Source organism: Mobula hypostoma, chromosome 2 (assembly GCF_963921235.1).
Source record: "Mobula hypostoma chromosome 2, sMobHyp1.1, whole genome shotgun sequence".
In the NCBI taxonomy this organism is placed as follows: domain Eukaryota; kingdom Metazoa; phylum Chordata; class Chondrichthyes; order Myliobatiformes; family Myliobatidae; genus Mobula; species Mobula hypostoma.
The window spans coordinates 102,776,792-102,799,765 of NC_086098.1; the positions used below are offsets into that span (position 1 = coordinate 102,776,792).

The 22,974-nt window shown below is 42.7% G+C and overlaps 1 protein-coding gene across 1 annotated transcript in view; it reads left to right on the forward strand.

Annotated features, from left to right (window-relative positions):
* LOC134342322 (cytochrome b5 reductase 4) overlaps positions 1 to 22,974 on the forward strand; it is a 150,192-nt gene that overhangs the window by 19,364 nt on the left and 107,854 nt on the right. The window contains 3 exon segments of the mRNA XM_063040309.1: positions 399 to 552; positions 13,807 to 13,907; positions 19,456 to 19,540. Of these exon segments, the coding sequence (XP_062896379.1) occupies positions 399 to 552; positions 13,807 to 13,907; positions 19,456 to 19,540 (340 nt within the window).

A 22,974-nucleotide genomic window follows, 5' to 3' on the forward strand; every position in this document is an offset into this window, starting at 1 on the left:
TAGAGATCTGTTTTCACTTTGACATGAAAGAGTCTTTTTCTGGTGATCAGTGTCAAATATGCCGAAATAAATCCACTGTGAGTCAGTGTTGAGAAACAATCAAACAGGAAGGCTTCCAAGGGGTGCAAATACTTTTTATAGGCAATGTATATTTATAGAATTTTACATACATTCACCAAATGATTTGTAACTTGTTGCTAGTATCACTTGGCAATTTTTGTGTGAGCCTGTGATTAACTGTATGAAAATTATACCTCAATGTGTTTTAAAATGCATTTAAATCTTTCTAAGCTGTCTTCCATTTATTAATTACTTCAATAAGTCTTAATTTTTTATATATCAAATGGTATGTTCTACTAAGATGTTTGTGTACTGAAGCATTATTTCTCCCCCTAAAGGTACGACTTAAGCCGGGTCGAAGTCTAATGGATTGGATCCGTCTGATAAAGAGTGGGAAGGACATGACGGGGTTGAAAGGAAGGTTTATTGAAGTTACACCAGAAGAGCTTGCAAAACATAACACGAAGACTGATTGCTGGATATGTATCAGAGGTAGGACAGAAGACTTCATATTATAGGATTGGCTTTATGAATAATGGTAGCTTGGATACAATTAAAACAGAGATGAGAATGGTGGATTATGACTTATTAAATAATTGTTTTAACTCTCTTGGTTTCAATAAATTAAAAAAAACTGTTTTGTAGGGAAATTTTCATTTATAGAATGAAGCTAGTTTTTCTGAATAGTGAAACAGAATATAATGGTTTATGACCACATGTTGGTCATAACTCTTAATTAAACACAAGGTAAAACAGTACATCTCCTTCCAGCAGTTGTCTCCGATCTTCACACTCCCCTTCCCAGTGCCCCCTCCTGCTTGATCGGCTATTTTTCCCTTTATCCTCTCTCTTTGTCTGCCTCCATCCATCATTCACCTGCCACCTTCCAACTCCGCGCCCATTCATCTCACTAACTGCCTGTCATCTCACTCATCTCCTCAGTCCACCAATTGCTTTGGAATCCTTCAAAATCCAAAGTGTTTTTGTTCAGAGTATGTATATCACATACAACCTTGAGCTTCATCTTGCAGCCGCCACAAAACAAATAAACAGAATAGAATTCTGATATGTCTATCCATGGCCTCCTCTACTGTCAGGATGAAGCCACACTCAGGTTGGACGAACAACACCTTATATTCCGTCTGGGTAACCTCCAACCTGATGGCACGAACATTGATTTCTCTAACTTCCATTAATGCCCATCCTCCCCTTTTTACCCCATCCCCCCCTTTTTACCCCATCCCTTATTTATTTTTATTCCCCCTTTTTTTCTCTCTCTCTGTCCCTCTCACGAGCTCTCCTTGCCTGCTCTCTATCTTCCTCTGGGCTCCCCTCCCCCTTTCTTTCTCCCTAGGCCTCCCATCCCATGATCCTCCCCCTTCTCCAGCTCTGTATTCCTTTTGCCAGTCAACTTTCCAGCTCTCAGCTTCATCTCTCCCCCTCCTATCTTCCCCTATCATTTCAGATCTCCTCCTCCTCCTCCTCCCCCTCCCACTTTCAAATCTCTTACTATCTCTTCTTTCAGTTAGTCCTGACGAAGGGTCTCGGCTCAACATCAACTGTACTTCTTCCTATAGATGCTGCCTGGCCTGCTGCGTTCCACTAGCATTTTGTGTGTGTTGCGTAAACAGAATAGAACCCACTTTAAAAATAATCCCGTACAACAAACACTGTCAAACACCCAACTTGTGGGAACAAAACAAATCATGCAAACAATAAAATGTAAACAAATAACACAAGAACATGAATCACAGGATCCCCGAAAGTCAGTCTACAGCCACAGAGCCAGTTCAGTGTGGCAGCCGGTTCAGGAGCCAGTTCATTGCTGAGGTGAGTAAAGCCTTTCAGAGTAGTGAGCTGAACAGTGGTTCATTCTTCACCCTCAGTCTCAACAACTTGATTTTTTCAATCTGGCTGGGTGCTTAAATCTACTAAACATCAGTTCGTTTTATGCTGTTGGGCCTGGGCCCCACCTCTTCAATTCTGGTCAAAGTTTCAATCTGGCTGCAATTCTATTCCAGCAATGGTATCCACGGCTGGACCTGCATTGTGAGCGTCCAGTTCGCTGAATCCTCCTGGATACCACAAAAGTGCCAGGTCATGCAGACTGTTCAAAAGCACAACTCCAAAAGAGGCATTACAGGCTGTGAATTGCAGTGATTGTTGTCTGGAAAAGGTATAATTAATAGAATGGCTAGTAGTCTTATTTGCTGCCTGAAAAATGTCACCGTGTCCTGCCAGTGCCATCTTGCCAGGAACTTTATCGACGCTCCCCTTTTCTGTGGTGTCCTTGTTCTGGCTGAAAGTCTCTGATTAGTAGTGTTCTGTGGGGATCTGTATTGGGACCTCTGCTGTTGGTTGCACACTGTGATCTCTCACAAAGAAAGGCTAGGGTGGCAGGTGCATGGAAACATCAAGTTCTCTTCCACGTTACATGGAAGTGTGTAATTCTTTCATCTTCAATGAATTGAATCCTGGAAAGTCTTGCCTAAGAGTAGTCCAGGAAGGCAGCTTTTTAAGGGAAATTAATTGTGGACAATAATTGTAATGCCCTGTATATGAATCAGGACAATTACATTAGGTGTGCAAATTGTATTTACGTAACTGTTGCTACAATGTCTGTGGCACCTTTTTCTGTTCAACTTTGTTCAAATACCTCCATGGACAAGATGGAAGTTAATTTTGCTGTTGATCTCTGTAAAATTCACTTAACATTAATCCTGTTCAAACTAATGCTAGAGTGCTTTACAGTGATGAGAGAGAGACTTCTAGTTCTCCGCATTTCAGTCGTAGTTTTCTTGCATTTTGAGGATCACTTCACTAGCAGTAACTTTCCCTGAAAGCCCCGCATATACATTCATCCTCAACAATAGCAATAATCCAGCACCTATGCACAAAGGACACTATTGAAGCATTTACCGTTGTTGTGACTGTGAATTGAGCTATTGGAAACATTAAAGCTGGGAGATGTGAAAGGATTTTGTTCATCATGACAGGCAGGCAATCATTTGTAGACACTTCCAGTGGAAATTCAGTCCATCAAATTTTTGTACAGAACAAAGATAATCATAGGTGATTCAGTACAATTTCAATAGTTATAATGGCATTATTTAATTCAATATTGTGTGTCTAACCCATTGTTCCCTTGACAAATGGAGTACACTCACTGGCAAGACACTTCTGACAGTTCTAACATTTCTCCTGAAACAGTAATTCACACAGTTGGTCCAAAAGCTCTGAGGACAGAGAAAACAGACATCCATAATTTGTGTTGTGAGGGCTAAATCTCGCAGCAAGCTCTTGAATATATTTAAAAACGCAAACAACAGGAATTCTGCAGATGCTGTAAATTCAAGCAACACACATCAAAGTTGCTGGTGAACGCAGCAGGCCAGGCAGCCTGGCCTGCTGCGTTCACCAGCAACTTTGATGTGTGTCTTGAATATATTTTCAGTTTTATGAATCTCTGCTGTCAGCTTTTTACCTGGGCACGGTAAAAAAAAAATTTCCTCACCCTGAGCATTTCTTCCTGCTTTGACATGATTTAACCATGCCATTTTCTACCAGCTGTGTTTTGTCCAGATGGTTTCATACTTTTTGGTCCAGTGGTAGACACAAGAAATTCCTCTAAAGACTTCCCTTCTTTTGTTTCATTACCACTATAACAGATTTATCCTTGCCTCTTGTTAGTTTTCATCCACATGTAGCCCATCAAAGCTATCGCCTGATTCCATATATTCTAGTTCCTTGCCTTTTCTGAGCTAAGTAGCTGTACCTCGACCCACTCCACTCTACTGCTTCTAATTTATTTCACAACTTGCTCGTCATTGACTGGTGGGTGAGCAGTTTTTTTTTCTCATCCAAATGTTGGGGACATCCTTAGTTCACTACTTAAATGCCTTAGCAACATCATTTACACTGCCTAAAGATTAAGAGGCTGAACTAGAATTTTCATATTTGATTCTGCGAAGGAGATGCAAACACATATCACCCACTGAAATATTGTGTGATTGCACCTCTGCCTCAGTGCATTTCTTGGTTAAACCTTGTCTTATTGATATTTCTAGGTAATAATGCCATCCTGAATAGTCTCCTATCCTCTGTATACTCAATTTCTTTGATTCTGCTTACAGCAAGTCCTTGGCTTTGTAGTCACTGACCTGTTATAAGGCAGTGTATTTGGCAACACCTCAGTTTTAAAATTCTCTGTTCTTTAAAAATCCTTTCAACATCTTGCAGATATGGCATCATGTTCTGATCTATTGTTCCAAAATTGATGCTCAAACTTTGAGATGTTCAAGCCCCAAATCCTAAACTTGCCACCTTAGATCTGTTGCACAACCTTTCTCTTCTTTTAAGATATTCTGTAAAAATTGTCTCTTTAATTGTTATCCCTTAAAAGGAGTTATAAAAGCCAACTCTGTTATCAAATGATATAACATTAAATTCTGTGTGATACAGAGAATTAAGTTAACGTTTCTTGATTAGTTGAATTTGTTGAAAAACTATTTTTAGAAAATGCAAATGTGGATGCTTCAAACAAACTTGAAATGTTCCAGTGAAACTTCTGTAATGAAAGCCTTTGAGAAAAGAGGGCAGAACAAGTGGCTTAAAAGGAGCCTGTTTAATTAAGAACCTTGTGAAAATGAAGATGAGTAGAATCCAATGACTTCCTAAGAGTGGCAGTATTTCTTTCCTCTTTGATATCAGTTTTTTGCATATCATCACTTGGAGTGAAAGGTAGTATAGCCAAAGCAAATCAGTGCACATGCTGGAGTATAAAGTTCCGAAGATGATTTTTTTGTTTCAATATGTTGTATACCACATATTGCCACTGCTAGTTTCTATACTGTTTGAGCCTTGTATCAACGTTTTAATTTCAAACAACCTGAAACATGCAGAATTTCTATACCTTCTGTCCCTTTGAAAAATATTTCGGCTGTTATTGGCTCAAATGTTGAAGGCACATTTGTGAAAGTGCAAAGTTAGTTAGTTTCTTTAATCAGCTGATACATTAATTCCTAATAAGTGCTAAGGTTTTGTCTGATTATAAGTCTAAAATATTCTGGAAAGTTTACTATATTAAAGATGCTGCTGTGGCGGCCCGCACACGCGGGACTCGAACCGCCATCAAGAGTCACGGGCAGACACGCGGTAGCGTGTTTGGAACTACCCGCCCGGGGCGGACCTTCCGGGGACAGTCTGACGTCACATCCGCCCCGCGGGTCGCAGCGGCCCATGGGAGGGAAGATTTAAGCGCGCAATTTTGAATCAGTAAAGGCATTCTGAGTTCAGCTCTCTCTGCCTCCATGTGTTTCTGTAGTAGCGTGTTTGCGCGCGACTACATTGGTGATCCCGATGTTCCAGACCGCATCTGGAGCCGGTGACTCAGCGACCAGACATGAGTTCGAGCAACTCGCACAGTGCGGTCTCTCGGAAGCTCCCGACTTTCTGGGCCACTTAGCCCTACGTTTGGTTCGAGCAGGCTGAGGCCCAGTTTGATATCAGAGACATTACAGCCGATGCCATGCGGTACTACTACGTGGTCAGCACACTCGACCAGGAGACGGCAGGCCGGATCATCGACTTCCTTTGCTAGCCACCAACGGAGGACAGGTACACAAAGCTTAAGGTGCTCCTGATCTGTACCTTCGGACTCTCCTGTGTGAACAGGCCGCGCAGCTCCTACACATGGACGGCCTGGGCGACTGCACGCCATCCGAGCTCATGAATGATATGCTGGCACTCATGGACGGCCATAAGCCGTGCCTTTTATTTGAACAGTTGTTCCTCGAGCAAATACCAGAGGACATTCGCCTTCTCTTCGCGAGTGAGGATTTCAGCGACCCACGCAGGGTCGCGACTAAAGCAGACGTCCTTTGGCAGAGCAAGCAACGTGGAGCAGCCTCCATTGGCCTAGCCACGATCGCGCGCCCCAACGTCCAGGCCCCTCAACCGAAGCCGTCGAGACCCACGGGGGAAAAAGATGAAAGTTCGGAACAATGGTGTTTCTATCACCAAAGATGGGGCTGAGGCGCATGCCGCTGCTGTCCACCATGTGCTTTTCCAGGAAACGCCGGGGCCAGCCGTCGCTAATGGCTACGATGGCTGGCCACCGAGACATCCTCCTGTACCTCTGGGACCGACACTCTGGGCGGCGCTTTCTGGTAGACACTGGGCCCGAAGACAGCCCCCCCCCCGAACATGGACACTCGTAACGCAGTCCCAGGCCCCGAACTCACCGCTGCAAATGGCACCAGTATTCGGACGTACGGCCCGTGAACTATCTCACTGCATTTCAGGTCCAGCCGTTTCACTTGGACTTTCATGTTGGAAGCGGTGTCACAGCCACTACTAAGGGCAGGTTTCCTACGAGCCAACTGCCTCCTGTTCGACCTAAAATGCCGGCGTTTGGTCCACGCTGAGACATTCCAGACTTTCCAGCTCGGAGAAGCCAAACTACCGGCCCTCCACCTGGATTCCGTGATCCTTTCAGGTAATGAATTCACCAGGGTGTTGGCAGAATTCCCCTCCATAGTCACCCTGCAGTTCTCTACAGCTGACCCCAAGCATGGCATGCAGCACCACATCCCCACGCAAAGACCGCTGCTGCGGGGGGTGTCACATGATGATGTGGGATTGAGACGTGTGAATCCAGCTCTCCGGTAAAAAATCAGCAAAGTACCGTTTAAACAAAGTAAAGTTAATAAATACTTTCCGAAAATTACTTATAAACTTCGTAAGACTACTCTACGATATGCCTCGTAAACCGCAACAGAAGAAGTCTGTTGTTGTGAAGTCGCCACGAGATGGGAAGAAAAAAGGGCCTACTGCAGCGATGGAGCCTCGGATTCAGGTTGGATCTCCTTCGGAGGAGACGCATTTTATCTCTGGCGTAGAAGAACAGGGAGCAATGGCGGCAGTAGCAGTCTCTCGGAAATTGATGCCGGAATTGCGCATGCGTAAAGAAGTACACACGCGCAAATTGACACAACTTAAACTACAAGAACCGACAGCCACTGCAACTGAAAGTGACTCAGAGTCAGAATTGGATATCGCAGAGAACACAGATGAAGAAGAGGAGGAAGAACTGGAAGAGACTGGAAGTAACGGAGACGACGGAGACGTAAGAGAGGCTTTATTGCAATTAACGGCTGAACTAAGAAAATTAAGAACAGAGCTTAGAAACGTGAAGATATGCTATGATAAAGCTATGAAAAGACAGGTTAAAATGGATAAGGAACTTCAGAAGATGGAAAGAACAATGGAGCATATTAACGATAGAATGGAAAAAACAGAAAATGATGTGCTTGTCTGGAACACGGAAAGAAATCGACTCTTGGAGAAAGTGGACGTGTTGGAAAATTTTAGTAGACGTAATAAGATTAAAATTATTGGTCTTAAAGAAGGTATAGAGGGAGATAATCCCATAGAATTTTTTCAGAGATGGATCCCGAAAACCTTGCAAATGAAAGAGGAAGACCGATCAATTGAAATTGAGCGGGTACATAGAGCTCTGAGACCAAAACCACAAGATGACCAATATCCACAATCAATTTTAATAAAATTCTTAAGATTTCAAGACAAAGAAAGGATTCTACAGGTGGCTGTCCAAGCTGCCGAGAACAGAAAAGGGCCACTGATGATAGAAGGGAAGAAAATTTTTTTCTACCCTGACATAAGTTATGAGCTTTTGAAGAGAAGGAAGAAATTTAATCCAGTGAAAAAAGCCCTATGGGATCACGGTTATCAATTTATATTGCATTATCCTGCAACCTTGAGGATTTTTTTGCCTGGTGGAGAAAAAAGATTTTTTGACGATTACCGGAAAGCGGAGGAGTTTGTGCGAGATCTTTGAATATTCACCAGATACAAGAACAAACCTAGGGGAGCGAGATGGATTGAAGATGAAGACTGGATCAAGGATTAGGCCTGTTGGATTTTTAGGCAGATGAATATATAAATATATTATTAATTATATGAGGGAAGGGAAGAAAGGTTAAAATTTGAGGAATATTAGTTGGGAATAATGACATTAATTTTTTTTATATATATACAATTTTTGTTACGGGGGAGCTGGAAGAAACACTGACCAATCGCTACATTATTCATGTGTGCAAGTGTGGCAATAGCCACGACCTGCACAATGGAGGGGGGTAGTGTTGTGTATCTTTCATTCACAATATTAGTGGGGGGGTATTTTTTCTTTTTTTGTATCTTATCTATCTTTTTTTTCTTTTTGCCTGGATGATTGGGAGGGAAACACATAGCAACATGGTGAAGTTCAAAGAGATTCCCCAGGGAACTATGAGAGTTGAGAAGCTAAGTAATGTTTTAGATTTTAAGAGATAAATATGAAGCATTTTTGAATATTTGGAGCCCTTATTTATAGCTCCGATGATAAAGATCGTGGTTCCTTGGGGGAAAGTAATAAATATATATTAAATTTATTTTTATCCCATGGAGCATGTGCAAACCTTCCAATATTCAGGTGGTTCTTTTTTTTTCTTTTTTTTCTTTTTTTCTTTTCTCTTTAGGTAGGAGTATATACCGGGGGGGGGGGAGGGTTAAGGGGAGCGTAGATATTATTTTCTCATGTATCACTTTGAAAACTCAATAAAAATTATATATATAAAAAAAGGACCACCGCTGCACGCCTGAGCTCACAGGCTCCCACCCGACAAGCTCCACCTCGCCAAGGAGGAGTTCCGTAAGATGGACGAGATGGGAATCGTACACTGCTCAGACAGCCCGTGGGCATCCCCGCTGCACATGGTGCCCAAGTCCGCAGGAGGGTGGAGGCCCTGCGGAGACTACAGAAGGCTCAACAATACCACAACCGCTGACAGATACCCAGTACCCACATCCATGACTTCACGGCAAACCTGCACGGAGCGACCATCTTCTCGAAAATCGACCTGGTCACGGGATACCATCAGATCCCAGTGCACCCCGACGACATGCCCAAGACAGCCCTCATCACCCCGTTCGGCTTGTTCGAATTCCTGAGGATGCCTTTGCGTCTCAAAAATGCAGCCCAAACTTTCCAAAGGCTCATGGACTTGGTGGGACACAGCCTGGATTTGGTTTTCATTTACTGGGACGATATCCTGGTGGCCAGCAGTTCACACCAAGAGCACATGGCACATTTGCGCCAACTCTGCCAACGCCTGAGCAACTATGGACTGGCAATCAATCCAGCGAAGTGCCAGTTTGGGCTGACAGAGATCGACTTCTTGGGCCACAGAGTCAACTAACATGGCGCAGTTCCCCTACCGGAAAAGGTCCAGGCCATCCACCAGTTCCCCAAGCCCAGCATGGTCAAGGGCCTGCAGGAGTTCATAGGGATGGTCAACTTTTATCATCGGTTCGTGCTGGTGGCGGCACGCATCATGAGACCCTTGTTCAGCCTGATGGCCGGCAAGGCCAAAGAAGTGACATGGGATGCGGAGTCCATGGAGTTGTTCGAGCAGGCCAAGGAGGCGCTGGCAAAGGTGGTCCTCCTAGTGCACCCGAGAGTCGATGTACCCACGGCACTCACAGTCGACGCTTCCGACATGGCAGTTGGCGGAGTCCTAGAGCAGCTGGTCGAGGACCAGTGGCGACCACTCGCTTTCTTCAGCCAGCACCTATGGCCACCAGAGGTGAAGTAGAGTGCTTTTGACAGAGAGTTGCTAGCGCTGTACCTGGCTGTCCGGCATTTCCGGTACTTCCTCAAGGGAAGGGAGCTCACCGTGTATATGGACCACAGGCCCCTCACCTTCACACTGGCCAGGATATCAGACCCATGGTCGGCTCGGCAGCAGAGGCACCTGTCCTTTATTTCAGAATTCACCACGGACGTCCGCCACATTGCAGGGAAGAACAACGTCATTGCTGACACACTGCCTCGCCCCTGCCTCCACTCAGTAGGCATATCATCCTCGGGAGTAGACTACGCAGCACTGGCAGAAGCACAACAGTCAGACACCGAGATCCCAGCTTACCACACTGCCGTTGCGGGGCTCCAGTTGGAGGACGTCTCCATCGGCCCGGCAGCAGATCAACTCCTGTGTGACGTGTCTACCGGCAAACCCTGACCCGTGGTACTAGCAGCATGGAGGCACCAGGTGTTCGACACGCTGCACAACCTGGCCCACCCATCTATCCGGGTGTCCATCAAGCTGGTAGCGGACAGATTCACCTGGCATCGTTTGTGCAAACAGGTCGGACACTGGGCCAGGACCTGCGTGCACTGCCAGACCGCCAAGGCCCAGCGGCACATGAAGGCTCCCTCCAGCAGTTCCAGCCGACGCACAGGAGGTTCCAACATATCCACATGGACATCATCGGCCCCCTGCCAGTCTCCTGGGGCGCCAGGTACATCTTTACCATGGTAGACAGGTTCACCAGATGGCCGGAAGCCGTACCGCTCGCAGACACGTCCACTGAGTCCTGCACCAGGACGCTCATTGCAAACTGGATCGCCAGGTTCGGCCTCCCAACGGACATCACCTCGGACAGAGGGGCGCAGTTCGCGTCTGGTTTGTGGACAGCACTGGCGCAGCTCCTGGGCACCCAGCTACATCACACCACAGCGTACCATCCCCAGTCCAACGGTTTGGTAGAGCGATTCCACCGGCATCTCAAGTCGGCCCTGATGGTGCGCCTCAGAGGCCCCAACTGGACAGATGAGCTTCCCTGGGTCCTACTGGGCATCTGCACAGCCCCCAAGGAGGACCTGGACACCTCGGCGGAATTGGTCTATGGCACCCCCCTGACATTCCCAGGCGAGTTCGTACCAGAGGCCCAAGGTTTGGAAGAAACTCCAGCAGCGGTGCTAACGAGGCTGCGGGACAAGGTAAGGACCCTGGCACCAGTCCCGACCTCCAAGCATGGTCCCACGCCATCCTTCACCCCTAAAGACCTTTGAGACTGTGAGTATGTTTTAATTCGCAGGGGCATGCACAGGTCACCTCTACAGCGGCCGTACAAGGGACCCTTCAAGATCATCCGGCACAACGGAACCACGTGTGTCGTGGAGGTGGGTGGCCGGGAAGAGACTTCTACAGTGGACCGCCTCAAACCGGAGCACTTGGACATTGAGCAACCGGTGAGGGTACCCGCACCGCGCCGGCAAGGCCGGCCACCCAGGCAAGCCACACAGACTGGGGGCTCCACTCCCCCGATGGACGTTTCTGGGGGGTGGTGTGGCAGCCTGCGCACGTGGGACTCGAACTGCAATTGGGAGCCGCAGGCTGACGTGGTAGTGCGTTTGGAACTAACCGCTCAGGGCGGACCTTCCGGGGACAGTCTGATGTCACGTCCGCCCCACGGGTCGCAGGGGCCCATGGGAGAGGAGATGTAAGCACGCGATTTTGAATCAGTAAAGGCATTCTGAGTTCAGCTCTCTCTGCCTCCGTGTGTTTCTTTAGTGGCGCGTTTGTGCGCGAGTACACTGCATCCAATATAAGTTGGGTGAAATATCAGCTTGAATTTTGAGAGAGGTAGCTCCCTGGGAGAGTGCCAGCATGTCAGGACGTCTTGACTTGTGTTTGTAAATGTAGAAAGCCAAACTCCTGTTTTAAAACCACCCGCTCTCCTCTTGGAGAGTAAACTAAAATTGCAGAAATGTTTTCGTACAAGCTGGGAATCTGATTAGTAAATCTGTGCCAGCTTGGAACTGCAGCAGTAAAGCATATCCATTCATTTCAATGGCTAGGAGGGACAAATCTGATTATCAGAATCAGATTTAATATCACCAGCATATGTCATGAAATTTGTTACCTTTACTGCAGCAGTACGATGAAATGCATGATAAGTGAGAATAGAGAAAAAAACTTGAGTTACATTAAGTATTTATATGTCTGTTAAATAGTTAAATTAAAATAATAAAAATCGTAGTGAGGTAGCATTCATGGGTTCAATATCCATTTAGAAATTGGATGGCAGAGGGGAAGAAGCTGTTCCTGAATCACTGAGTGTGTGCCTTCAGGCTTCTGTACTTCCTTCCCGACAGTAACAATGAGATGAGGGTATGTCCTGAGTGGTGAGATCCTTAATGATGGATGACGCCTTCCTAAGGCACCATTCCTTGCAGATGTCTTGGATGCTGCGTAATTTGTAATTTGGATAATTGGTAATTTGGATATTATGTAATTTTGTGTATATTTAAATATTTAAGATTTTTTTTCAGTACAAATAGTTTTTTTAACATTTTGAATAACTCAATTTTTTTGTATATTTTTAATGTTTCTTTAAATGTTTGACATCAATAACATCCAGATTAACCAGTGGGTGTGACTGATTGATCTTTCAGTTTTATCCCCCACTTTTGTGTGTGAGGCCGCTGGTTGTGGTCCACACTATCCTGACAATTTTACTTTAACAATATACCCTCAACCATTGTAAAGTTAAAATGAGAAATATGTTACTTCCACCAACAATACGCATGGATCACTGTGGCTTATTAGGCAGTGATCCAGTGTTGTGGAGATGCCTTTAGATGTAACTGTAGATTTGTGACCTACTAGATTTGTTATGATGGAACATCTTTCTTCCAGAGTTGAGATGATCTCCAATGTTGGAGTGCTTTGTTTTAAACAGAATGTGCTTAATGTGTCAACTGTTCATTACAGATTATTTAGTCGCTGTTATATTATTTGTGGGAGCTTTGTGTGAAGCATGGAATCATGTGCATTTACACCACAAAAGAAGGTTTTTCAGCTTGTTATCTCCACGCCAGCCTGAAATAGACTAACACCATTTGTTAGTCTTGTTCCATATTCTTGGTAGGTTTTACTTCATAAATGTGATAAGTGTATTTGTTCTCCTTATTTTACACAGCAGGAAGTTCTTAAAAGCCCACTCCCCGCTACCATTTGAAAGAAATAATTATTCTTCTGCTCTCCTCTAGCACCAATCAATATAAGTCTAATTCCCTGCTTGAAGTGTGGTGATTGAACACAAGACATTCAAAAGTAACTCACTCAAAATACTGCAGGACATGCAGAATCTTTTGGGGTGGAAATATGCAATTAATATTTTGAGTTGGGACCTTCATCTTTATAGTGTAAATGTATGGATTAGCTGCCATATTTACTATATTTTAAAGTTAATTGATTGGCTAAATGCTGTGGACTGTCCATGAAGGGATGTGGAAGATGCAGTTTGTTCTTTTTATGGGGATAGGAATATCTTGTAAAATATCTTGTGAAAAAAATATCCAATTTCTGCATGATCATTATAGAAAACAAAAAAGAAGCTATTCTGCCCATTATGTCCTTACTGTCAACCACAAGGACAATTATTATATCATTTACAAGCTTCTCCATGATAACCTCTGTATTTAAGTCTAGTTATACAGTATATGCTGTGACCAGCAAGGACATAGCCTTGAAATTGTGAAAATAGCAACTATTACATTTTCTTTCCTGCCACAGAAAGCACTTTAGATCCCGTTCACTCTTTCTTTTATGATCAACTGGTATTCAAGACCTTATCTAAATCCATGTAGACTGCATCAATTGATCTGAACTCATTCACTCTCCACTCTGCCCTAACCCTCACCTCCTCGAAATGTTCAATCATGTGATTCAGGTGTGATCTTCTCGGACTATCCCTGATTAAACGCGATTGTTTTATAACATGGCATAGAAGTTGTTCCAATAATTTGCATAACACTGAAGTTAAACGAACTTACCAATAGAGTAATTTGTGCGACATGGTTTAAAAACTTTTAACAATTCACATTATTTATCTTTGTAGGCCTGGTTTATAATGTGACCTCCTATTTGGAGTATCACCCCGGAGGAGAAGAGGAGCTTATGAAAGGTGCTGGAGCTGATGCAACAGAATTATTTGATCAGGTGAATATATGAGGTAGAAAATAATCACAGTAATTTCTCAAATTAAAACCGGATATATATCCTTGGCCATTATCGAAGTGAAATTTGCACATAGAATTTAAACTGTAACAATCAAGGTATGTCATACTGCACTTTGAATAATGGTATGTTAGAATAGTTTTCTGTTTAGGAGATCTTAATTTAACTCCTTACAATGTTTCCTTAGGTTTAATGCACAATGGCCTAGAACTTTTAAAGCACTCAAGTAGATATAAAAGACATGATTTACAGTGTGGCTTCTATGATTTTTGGGTGATTGTTCTCTTGTTGCGAGCTTAAGTTGTACATTAAGCCTGAAATGTTGAATACACCTGAACAGGTGTCACAAATTTTGCTAATGAGAAATGTGCCATTCAGGAGGTCAGGCCCACGATCAGAATAATCAGTGGGACCGATGATGGAAGGGTCGGTTTGAGTTAGATGAGTTAATTTCTCCAGAAGAGATTCATTAGGCAAATTCCTAGGATATAAGGGTTGTTTTTATCACCAATGGCTATAAAAGTTAGATCAATATTCTTTTGCATTTAGAATCAGAATCGGGTTCATTATCACTGATGTGTTCGTGAGATTTATTGTTTTGTTGCATAAAGTTAGTATAAGGGACAAAAGATAAATAGTACAAAAGAGGAATAATGAGGTTGTCCTCATGGACTGTTCAGAAACCTGAAGGAAGAGGAGGAGAAACTTAGTGAAACATGAGATCCTAAGAGGACAATACAGGGTAAATGTGTGGATGTGTCCTGCAGTGGGGAGGTGGGAAGGGGGGTGTCTTGAATTAAGTGACATAGGCACAAGATAAGGAAGGTAGTCTTTTGAAAATGAGGTGTGTTGGAATTTCTTCTCAATGGGGATAGCAAATCTCTGGAATTCTCTTTTCCAGAAGTTGAAGATACTCCATCAATGGAGTTACTTAAAGAGGAGGTCAATATAATTTTGATCAGGAAACTGAGTGAGACATGGATGGTCAGGAGGCTACTTGAGGCTTAGGACAGATCAACCATGATCACATTGAATTGTAAGAGAGCTGAGGGAGAAGGTGGGTGGGAGGAGAGATGTAGTGAGAAGTCCCACCCACCTTCCCCTTCACCTGACTTAATCTATCATCTGCAAGTTTGTACTCCTCCCCCCCCCCACCTCCTTATTCTGGCTTTTAACCCCTTTCTTTCCAGTTCTGATGAAGGGTCTCAGCCCAAAATGTTATCTGTTTATTTCTCTTAGATGCAGCCTGATCTGAGTTCCTTAAGCATTTTGTGTGTGTGTTACTCTGGATTTCCAACACCTTACAGATTCTCTTACGTAATATGCATTCTGTTTTTCCATTTCCCTTGTACTACCTCAATGTACTTGTGAAGTGATCTGTATGGATGACGAGCAAACGTTTATCACTGTATCTCAGTACGTATGACAATAAAAAACCAAACTGAGCTTTATTCAGACTTTTCTCAGAGCTAAAATAAAGTTCAAAGTAAATTTATTATTGGAGTACATGTACAACCCTGAGATTCATTTTCTTGTGGGCATAATTATAGAATAATAACCATCATAGAATCAGTGAAATACTGCACCAACTTGGACATTCAACCAACGTGCAAAAAACAACAAACAGGACAAATAAAAATCATTAAATAATAATAAATAAATAAGCAATAAACATTGAGGACATGAGATGAAGAGTCCTTGAAATTGAGCCCATAAGCTGTGGGACCATTTCAGTGCTGGGGCAAGTGCAAGTGAAGTTTATCCCCTTTGGTTCAAGAGCCTAATGGTTGAGGAGTAATAGCTGTTCCTGAGCTTGATTGTGTAAGTCCCGAGGCTCAGCAACATCCCTGGAAGTATAAATCCTAATTGCATCCTCAGTGCAATCACATCTTTCCTGAAATCTGGTGACCATTACACAAAGCTATGGGCAGACTGGTGTTGTGTCCTGTTATAAGAGCTGTAGAATGATACTGTTTTGTGCATTGAGTTTTCAATAACTTTGATAACATTTTCCCCCTAGGAGATATTTTCTGATCCATTTTAATGATGTTCTGTAGGCTTGATTAGAATGAAATTTGGTAGAGGTTTTTAAATTACAGTATATAAGACTGCTGTAGTTAATAAGCATCAATGCTTAGAGCTGAAGAGAACTTTATGAATGATTTGCTAGTACATGGCCGGTGGAGTAGTAGGAACTGATAGCACTGCATGACAAAGAGAAGATTAACATTTCATGCAGAGAAAAATGGAGGACTATGGAGAGAGAGTGAATGATCAGGCACATATAAGTAGTCCTGAGCTGCTTAGACAAAGATACGACTAGCATTGGTATTTTGTGCTACAAACCTGGCTCTCAAAGTTTTACACAAGGAATTCTGCAGATGCTGGAAATTCAAGCAACACACATCAAAGTTGCTGGTGAACGCAGCAGGCCAGGCAGCATCTCTAGGAAGTGGTACAGTCGACGCTTCGGGCCGAGACCCTTAAGTCCTGATGAAGGGTCTTGGCCTGAAACGTCGACTGTACCTCTTCCTGGAGATGCTGCCTGGCCTGCTACGTTCACCAGCAACTTTGATGTGTGTTTCTCAAAGTTTTAGCCCATGTTTGCTGATTTGAAAGTGTAATGCCAATTTCCCTTGTGAAATTTGAACATCAAAATTCACAATGCTACATTTCAATTTCACAGCACCAAAGGTGATTAATAATAATTCTTGGCATGCTCCTAGAATGTGTAAAAGGCTGCAAGTTTCAGATTACTGGAAACTTGATCTCCTTTTGCCCTTCTGATATAAATGTGGTGAAAATAATTGAAGCAAGACAAAACTATGAATGGTATTTGCAATTGAATCACAATTAAGACAACAATAAAGTACTGTACTTTTTTTTTTTGGCTGGGTAAATTTATATTTGGCCCCTAAATCAGGCTGAGAGCAAAGGCATATCTTTACATGAAACATTTGAATTTTGAAAGACTGCTGGTGCATTTGAACTCCAGATTGTTGATATGGACCCAGAATGTCTGGTGAGAAACAGCAATACGGCTATGTACACTCACTGTTTTAATGTATCTGAAGGCTGAGTTCAAGTTGTTAATGCGATTTTAAGAGGATACTTCATTCTTTTTAAATGCATCTGTATGAAATAACACCCAGAAACTATTAGAAATTATGTAAACATTTAGGAACATATTAAATCAAAGAAAGTTGTTTCAAAGTCCTCATTCTCCAGGCGAAGAATCAGCTCTGAAATGATATGATTTTTGGATTTTTTTTGATTCTTGTGCACAATCTTAGAGGTTGATTCCCAGAAAGACTCTGCTCCATAGTTGGACTCCATTTGGAATCGAGTGAGAGATGCAACCTCTGTCACTCAGCATACAATAACCCCACGAAAGCCAGGTACTTAGGAACAGCTTAATGGTTGTAGCTTCATTATAAATCACCAGCAAAGTTTGTCAAAATAGCTTATGATTTCACCATTCATTAAGCTTTCTGCTTTCCTTAGATTATTGATTTGTTTTTGCGTGGAAACTTGCTGCATTTGGGTATTTTCTACAAGCGATCTGTGTTGATTGTGAGTAAAGCACCAGGATATTTTGACCAGTCAAATCATGATTCCTTATATTAATACACAAAAACCTAGGAACTAGCTTTCATTTATTTTTGGGTTGTTGAAGGTTCAGCCCTAACAACGGGCCAAGCCACTCAAAAAGCAAACTAGCAAAATTGGGACATCCTAGCTTTAATAGGTTGACACTGCTGGTCAAACACGAGGAAATCTGCAGATGCTGGAATTTCAAGCAACACACATAAAAGTTGCTTGTGAACGCAGCAGGCCAGGCAGCATCTCTAGGAACTTAGTCCTGACGAAGGGTCTCGGCCCGAAACGTCGACTCTACCTCTTTCTAGAGATGCTGCCTGGCCTGTTCCGTTCACCAGCAACTTTTATGTGTGTTGCTCTACACTGCTGGTCACTGGACAGACCTCCCCCACCCCCACCAGTGAGCTCACCTACATGGAGCTCTGTCACAGGAAAATGGGATCCATCTTCAAGAACCCCCACCATCCAGGCCATGCTCTCTTCTTGCTGCTGCCATCAGGAAGAGGGTTTTATGACCCTCAGAATCCACACCACCAGGTTCAGGAACAGTTATTACCTCAACCACCGGGCTCTTGAACCGGATGGGATAACTTCATTCAACTTCATGTGCCCCATCACTAAACTGTTCCCACAACCTGTGAGCTCACTTTTAAGGACTTTTCATTTCATGTTTTTGAAATTTATTACTTAAGGTTCCTTAAGTTTATTACAGATGGGGTGGTAGTGAGAATTAGCTCCCACTATCTATTAAATGCTTCTTATCATGCTGCACGCAGTAGCTGACAAACTATTTGGGAAGACAAACTTAGAAATTGTGTTATAATATAACCTGATGAAGAGATATTTGTAATGCTCAGATTATAACTTTCAGGACCTGAATATATGTATGTAAGTTGATAATAACGGGCAACTCTAATGAAAGAGTCTCAATGCTAAAGACAAACAGGAGAAAATCTGCAGATGCTGGAAATCCGAGCAACACACACAAAATGCCAAAGGGTTTCAGCCCGAAACGTCGACTGTACTCTTTTCCTAGCTGCTGCCTGGCCAGCTGAGTTCTTCCAGCATTTTGTGTGTGTTGCTCAATGCTAAAATCTCTTATGAGAACCTGTTTGATTCTGGATTTTCATTTCTAAAATTGTACTCCAAAAATATGCATTTCCATCTTGATTCACCAAACCGGCTCATCATGCAGGTGGCCATTTTCATAGCTTGGAATACCCATCTATTACAGAAAATAGCATGCCATGAAGCTGTTGTTAAAGAGTTTATTGACTTAAAGCATTTTGTCATCTTCTGATTCTTATTTTAAATATTTCACAACTATATACACATTTTCATCTGTTTTAATCCATGTTATCAGATAAATTCAAACATCTTTCATAAAATCACATTACATCTTTATTACAGAAACAGAAAATTCTTCCTAAATGGTCTATTTCTGCTGTTTATACTTGAATAACATCCTATTCTTCCTCTGATTTCACCTTCCTAATCTGTTTATCAAATTTCCCCATAATTGCATCTTTGCTATTTAGCCCAAAGGAACACTGATGAATGGTGAGTTCTATGTTGTTTGGTCAAAGAGATTTTTCCTAAGAACCTTGTTGAAATTACCAGTGATCGGAGGAAAAGATTAATTGTCTTTAAGCTTTGTGAGTTATTTTGCAACCTATCCATGCCTCCACTCCCTTTTTTTACAATGTGATACTTATTCTTTTGTGAAACCAATTTATACAAAACCACTTTAATAAATGACTATTTCCATTTTGAATTCATTTTGTTGTGTCCTTGGTCTTCCAGTTTGAATAAGTGGCAAACCTATCCTATTTGTGTTTTTGTATTTCCAGCTTTTTTTTAAGCTGAAACACGGTGCACAGAAAAACGTGACAGTTTCTCAATCATTGATGTGATGACTTTCAAATTTCAGATTCACAGCTGGGTCAACTATAATTCTATGCTGAAGGAATGCCTTGTAGGAAGAATGTCTTCCAAGCCTATTTATGCTGCTAAAGGTAGATTACGTTTTCCTTGTTTTCATAGTGCCTCAGAGGTTGAGCCACTTTTAAGGTAAAACCATATCATAAAAGTAAGAATAATTCTCAATGAGTACTCCTTTGATATTTATGTTATTATGCAATGGTGTGCTGAACTTTTGATAATATAGGACTCAAAATTCATTAATTCTGAGAAAAGGATATGCTGATTACAAGCATGATTAATGCCTGTGTGCTGGACTGTAGACAGGCTGCTTTCAAAATTTGTTCTGCACATTCAAAGCTGCAGTGACTCGTGCTGGCCCTCACTAAACTAAAGGATTCCATTTTAGGAATAACTAGTATCAGTTCAGTCTAACCACTGATTAAAATCAGCCCTTGCCTCCTAAAGCAGAAATGTTTTGTGGCAGTAAACATTGGTGAAAATCAGCTCACATCTGGTGAAGATCTGCTGCAAGAGATGGGAGATGACTGCAGCTGGTGTGCTTGCTCAATTTTCAAACTTTGCTCCAGAGGCATAGAGTAAGATGGAATATGGGGGCCCCAGTGACGTAGGGTAGGGTGCCCAGAGGTTTTCAAGGTATGCATTCAAACTGCCGTGGGAGGAGGCAGTGTTTGATGGACTACGAGATGACTAACTTCAAGAATCTGGATGCTGTGCCAGAGGAAAGGATTAATTAGCTTCATGCACTTGCTATAATTCCAGTGCATTTTGCATTAGGATATTAAAACTTTTCCTAATACTGTGTACAGATTTAGGAGGCTTGACTCCCCTCATTTGCTCTTTCCTTTGCCTTTCGTTTAGAATTGTACAACAATTTAAATAAATTTTGTTATGCATGTAGCTGCAGCTGATACGTATTTAACAATGATCCGTGACGACTAGTAGACACGTACATCACCATTATTCAAACACTAGCCCTGGATGCTAATTAAATCTAATATATCTGTGCCTTATTGAAATGGTCTGCTTAAGTGTTACAAATTGTTTTGTAGAAAGCTGATCTACTTACGATGGTTAACATAAGAAAATATGCAGATGCTTTCAATGGTGATGTGGGTTTCAATTGCACTAACATCACCAGAGAGATAATAAAGGAGGGAAGCTTGCTTCTTGGTAATTATGGTACTAACAATGTTGTGCTTTTTACAGGAGCGTCTCCAGTAATGGTCATTAATAGTACTGCTTGGTGGGAAAATATTGACAACCAATTCTATGTTCATCATTCTAGTGGCAGAAATCTGCAACAGTTCAGTTAAAATTACTCTGCAGAAGGCATTGATGTTTGCATTAATTAAAGCACAGGTATTGGAAATGTTCGGCAGGTTAGGCAGTGTCCATTGAAAGAGTTGATATTGTGAGTTGATGAACTTTCAGTGGAGCTCAGAACTTGGTTATTAAAGCAACACATACAAAATGGTGGAGAAGCTCAGCAGGTCAGGCAACACCCTTGGAAATGAACAGATAGTCACTGCTTCAGGCCGAGACCCTCTCAGGGCTGAAAAGGAAGGGGGAAGATGCCAAACTAAAATGGCGGGAGGTGGGGAAGGAGAATAGCTGGAAGATGATAGATGAAGTCAGGTGGGTAGGAAAGGTAAAGGGCTGGAGAGGAAGGAACCCAATAGGAGAGTGGACCATAGGAGGAGGGGACTCCGAGTGAGGTGACAAGTGAGTGAGAAGAGTTAAGAGGCCAAAGTGGGGAATAGAAGAGGGGAGGGGGATGGAAAATCTTTTTACTAGAAAGAGAAGTCGATATTTATGCCACCGGGTTGGAGGCTACCCAGACTCTATATAAGGTGTTGCTCCTCCAGCCTGAGGGTGGCCTCATAGTTGCACGAGGAAGCCATGGACCTATATGTTGGAGTGGGAATGGAATTGGAATTAAAATGACAATCCCATTAGATTTACATGTGAAGTGTTCCTTACCTGGAAGGACTGTTTTGGGCCCTGAATAGAGGTGAGGGAGGAGATGAATGAACAGATGTAGCACTTTGACTGCTTGCAGGGATACTTGCTGGGAGGGAGATTAGCGGGGAAGGACAAATGGACAAGGGAATCACAGAGGGACTGATCCCTGCAGAAAGCAGAGGTGGGGAGGGAGGTAAAAAGGTGTTTGGTGGTAGGATATCTTTGGAAATGGTGGAAGTTGCACAGGATGATGGCTTGGATGCAGATGCTGATGGGGTGACTGGTAAAGACGTGAAGAACTCTATCACTGTTAACATGGCAGGAAGATGTGGATGAGCACAGATGTCCGGGAAATGGAGAAGGTGCGGGTGAGAGTAGCATCGATGGTGGTTTATGCACCACCAGCCACATCAGTTAGTTGTTAAACAAGTTTTTATTTGCAGAAAAGAGAGAATGTCCAATGTAGGATGGACTATAGGGAACTGACTGACTCAATTATGTTAATAGCTGTAAAGGAGGTGATAAAGGGTAGACAATAAGAAATAATATGTCTGGGAAGATGCAAGTAGAAGGAAAGAAGTGAAATATGAAAAATCAGGCAAGTTTTGGTTAGGCTGCACTTGGAGTAATGTGTGCAATTCTTGTCACGCCATTATGGGAAGGATGGGAAACTTCGGAAAAAGGTATAGAAGAGATTTATCAGCATGCTGCCTGAATTAGAGGGTGTGACCTATAAGGAGAGATTGGCCAAACTGGTGTTTTCTCTGAAGTGTCAGAGGTGGAGGGTAGACCTGATGGAAAATTATAAAATGGTGAAAGGCGTAGATAAGATAAACAGTCAAAATCTTCTTCCTGGGCCTTTAGCTGCCAGTGAAGCATAGGCCATTGATGTCTTCCTGTGTCTCCATTATCCTCTGTTCTGAGCCAGTTTCTTGAGGGTGGTCCATGAGTGCCCCCTTTGTCTAATTTTGGCCTTAATGTCTTGCCTCCATTGTTCTTTGGATATCCCTTTTTCTTTCCTTGGGAATTTCATTTTAATGCCTGCCTGGTGATGTTGTTGGTTGGCTTCCACAAGGTGTGGCCAATCCACCTCCATTTCCATTTGTGTATTTGTATCTCTATGGAATCCTGCTTGACCTTTTTCCATAGTGTCTGGTTACTTTGTCTGTATCTGACATTCAGGATCCTTCTCAGGCACTGGTTGATGACAGCCTACAGTTTTTGTAGTATCTTCTTTGTACTCCTGGTTTCAGAACCATGTAGGAGCACTGTTTTAACATTTTGAGTGGAAGATTCTGATTTTCGGTTTCCTTGATATGACTGGATGTTCACACTTACTTCACGATGTCGAAAACTATGCTGGCCTTGTTGATCCTGGCTTTGATATCCTCATCTGTTCCACCATATACAGTATACTCAGAATGCTTCCAAGATAGTTAAAGGAAGTTACATCTTCTGGGGTTGTATCTCTCATCACAATGGGTCTATTGCTGTTGCAGTTTATCTCCATCACTTTTGTTTTATCTATATTTGGTCTTAGACC